We start from the raw sequence: 3255 nt of genomic DNA on the forward strand, positions 1-3255 counted from the left end.
AATGCTACAACATAGAATAAAAACTAGGAAGTAAACAATTGTGACCGTATTTAAATGATTCTGCTCAAATTAGATAATTCGCAAGGTCAAATAAGCATGCACACTGGTTAAATATTTTCTACACAAACATTTTGTATACCCATTCAAATACTAATAATAACTGTTTTGTTTATGATCGTATTGGTTCTCAATATCATTCTTTTATATTTATATATTTTGTTTAACAAGTCATTCACAAAGATTGTAGATGAAGCATTATTGATCCGACTTATAATAAATTAAGCTAGTACATGCAATAAATGTGAAGTTTTAATTTTTAATTTTAATTAAAATGGATAAGAGAAAACCCTCAATGTCTAATGAAGAAGGTAAGACAATCGGAATATTTTATTGTAATATATTAGGATTATATAAGGCAAGCCTACACTAGGGACTAACATTTGGTTTAAATTGAATGAAATAAAATTGAGAATGGAAATGGGGAATGTGTCAAAGAGACAACAACCCAACCAAATAAAAAAACAACAGCAGAAGGTCACCAACAGGTCTTCAATGTAGCGATAAATTCCCGCATTCGGAGGCGTCCTTCAGCTGGCCCCTAAACCAATATATACTAGTTCAGTGATAATGAACGCCATACTAATTTCCAAATTGTACACAAGAAACAGAATTAAAATAATACAAGACTAACAAAGGCCAGAGGCTCCTGACTTGGGACAGGCGCAAAAATGCGGCGGGGTTAAACATGTTTGTGAGATCTCAACCCAGCCCTATACCTCTAACCAATGTAGAAAAGTAAACGCATAACAATACGCACATTAAAATTCAGTTCAAGAGAAGTCCGAGTCTGATGTCTGATGGCTGAAAACTTTGTTTGCCACACCAATCTGAAGGTTAAAATTATGAATTGCAGCAAGCCACCTACAGCTACTGTCTACAGTTGTTTTCAGAGTTCATAGAATTTTGTATTCTCTATAAAATCAAATTCTTAAATTGATTGTACATGTACATGTATATATAATAAATAAACTCATCATAGATACCAGGACTAAATTTAGTATATAAGCCAGACGCGCGTTTCGTCTTCAAAAGACTCATCAGTGACGCTCGAATCCAAAAAAGTTCAAAAGGCCAAATAAAGTACGAAGTTGAAGAGTATTGAGGACCAAAATTCCTAAAAGTTTTGCCAAATACAACTAAGGTAATCCAGAGTGTTTGCTGCTGTATAGTAAAAATCCAGGTTACCATAAGTCTCGACCCGTCAGTCTACCCTTGGAAATTGTAAGTGAATTATATACAAGTATTCTTGATCTAATTCACAATTCTGTTTTTAATTGTATCTGTGAATGCCCCTATGCTTAATGTTTTAAGGATTTTCTTTTCAGAGGCATAGAATACCTTAGGCAGCAACCATTTGATTTTTTTTTGGGGGGGGGGTGGGGAGTTGGGGGCTATGGATTTTCTTGGAAAAAAAAGTTTGTTTCCAATTTTTGGTGAAAAAAAAAAAATGTGTTTTGGACCCTGAGAAAAAAAATCTTTTCGGTTTGTCGCCAAAAAAATAGATTGTTCTTCGCCGAAGGCGAAAAAAAAGTTTGTACAGAAAAAAATATCCATAGCACCCCCAGAAAATCAAATGGTTGCTGCCTTAGCCGTATTTGGCACAATTTTTTGGAATTTAGGATTCTCAATTCTCTTTAACGTTTTACTTGTTTGGCTTTATAGATATATGAGCGTCACTGATCAGTCTGATGTAGACGAAACGCGCGTCATGCGTACTAAATTATAATCCTGGTATCTTTGATAGCTATTTTTAACACTATTCAGCTAGTTCGTAATGTAAGGAAAGATTACCCACAAAATCATAAATATTGTCAAAATTACATTTTGTTAACTAAAATATGTTTTACAGATCAAGAAACAAGCTCTGATTTTTTAGACGTACCTATTGGTTTAACTGCCTCCGAAATGCATAAAATGAAGTAAGTAAGCTGTTCACTTGTTTCCTCTTCTTCAGTATATACATGTATATACCAATTTAAATGATTTAAGTGTTTTCGGAACCACTTTCATCAGGTACACTACAGATAAAGCAACAACAACTACAACAACAACAACAACTACAACAACAACAAACAACAACATAAAAAAACCCAAATACTTTCGAAGATTAATCGATAAAGGAAATACAAATAAGTCCGTCTGTAAGTTCAGCCGGAGGAAAGGCATGCAGTTGCAACGTTAAATTAAGAACTAATTATTCCATTTTGAATTAATATGTATGACTTGAGGGTTTCGAAAGAAAATAATTCGTTTAAATCATATCTGTATTTAAGATTTTTGGTTTACTTGCTTTTTTACAACAAATAAAGGGAATGCTAGACATACATAATAACTATTGAAACAGCAACTAAAAAAAACAGAAATGAAAAGATATCTGGAGGTAACTGTATGATTAAAAATTTAAAACGTGTCCAATATATTTTCAGTCAAATGGGAAAAGCTTTGATCAAATCCGCCGTAAGTGAACTCAGAAACGAATTTCAAAAATTTATTACGGAGGCTGTTGAAATGACTTTATCCGGGGATAGCATTCCAGATATCCAAGAGCAGCATGATAAAAGGGTAGAAGAACTTGAAAAACTTAATAAACAGTTAGAAAAATTACAAAATGAAGCTCGAAAACAAAAAGGTGGAACTGCAGAGTTACAAAGACATATTAAAGAAAAAGAAAAAGAAATTGCAGCTAAGGAACAACAGCTTAAGCAATTAAGAAAGCGTCTGCAGAAACTCCAGAAACAAAGCGACGAAAAACAACAATTACATGACGAAATAGTGAGCAAACTGCAAGCGGAAAATAATGACCTCAAATCTAAATATAATAATGTGAAAGGAAAACTCCAAGTTAAAGAGTCTTCCGAAAATATAGCACGTAACATACTACCAGAGTTAAGACAGCAGATAAAAGACTTAGAAGCCCAACTTGAAATCGAACGGAAGAAAAAGAAGTAAACTGTATGCATGTTAAACTGACAAAGATAAATAACAATATGTGTAATTTTCATAAAATAGTTTTACATTTTATATCATTATATAAAGAAGTAAGGATATGTTGTATGATTGCCTAAGTACATGTATGTGACAGCTATCCACTTACGCTCAAAATATGTAAGCAATTATAGGGAACCGTACGACCTTCAACAATGAGAAAATTCCAGGCCGTATGGTCGCGGATTCGTTTTTACGAAAAACAACTAT

At 33.1% G+C, this 3255-nt stretch overlaps 1 protein-coding gene across 1 annotated transcript; it reads left to right on the forward strand.

Annotated features, from left to right (window-relative positions):
• Nucleotides 1-281: 281 nt before the first annotated feature.
• On the forward strand, nucleotides 282-3036 carry LOC134709658 (median body protein-like). Its single transcript, XM_063569811.1, has 3 exons — nucleotides 282-368; nucleotides 1910-1979; nucleotides 2487-3036. Exons 1-3 carry the CDS (start codon nucleotides 332-334, stop codon nucleotides 3007-3009), a joined length of 630 nt encoding a protein of 209 aa, XP_063425881.1. The 5' UTR covers nucleotides 282-331; the 3' UTR covers nucleotides 3010-3036.
• The last annotated feature ends 219 nt before the right edge of the window (nucleotides 3037-3255 follow it).

The sequence above is a fragment of the Mytilus trossulus genome, chromosome 1 (genome assembly GCF_036588685.1).
Source record: "Mytilus trossulus isolate FHL-02 chromosome 1, PNRI_Mtr1.1.1.hap1, whole genome shotgun sequence".
Lineage (NCBI taxonomy): Eukaryota > Metazoa > Mollusca > Bivalvia > Mytilida > Mytilidae > Mytilus > Mytilus trossulus.

Coding starts and splice junctions, on each gene's coding strand:
- LOC134709658 (XM_063569811.1), top strand. CDS start 332: ATGGATAAGAGAAAACCCTCAATGTCTAATGAAGAAG. Junction 369..1,909: donor CTCAATGTCTAATGAAGAAG/GTAAGACAATCG, acceptor TATGTTTTACAG/ATCAAGAAACAAGCTCTGAT. Junction 1,980..2,486: donor TCCGAAATGCATAAAATGAA/GTAAGTAAGCTG, acceptor ATATATTTTCAG/TCAAATGGGAAAAGCTTTGA.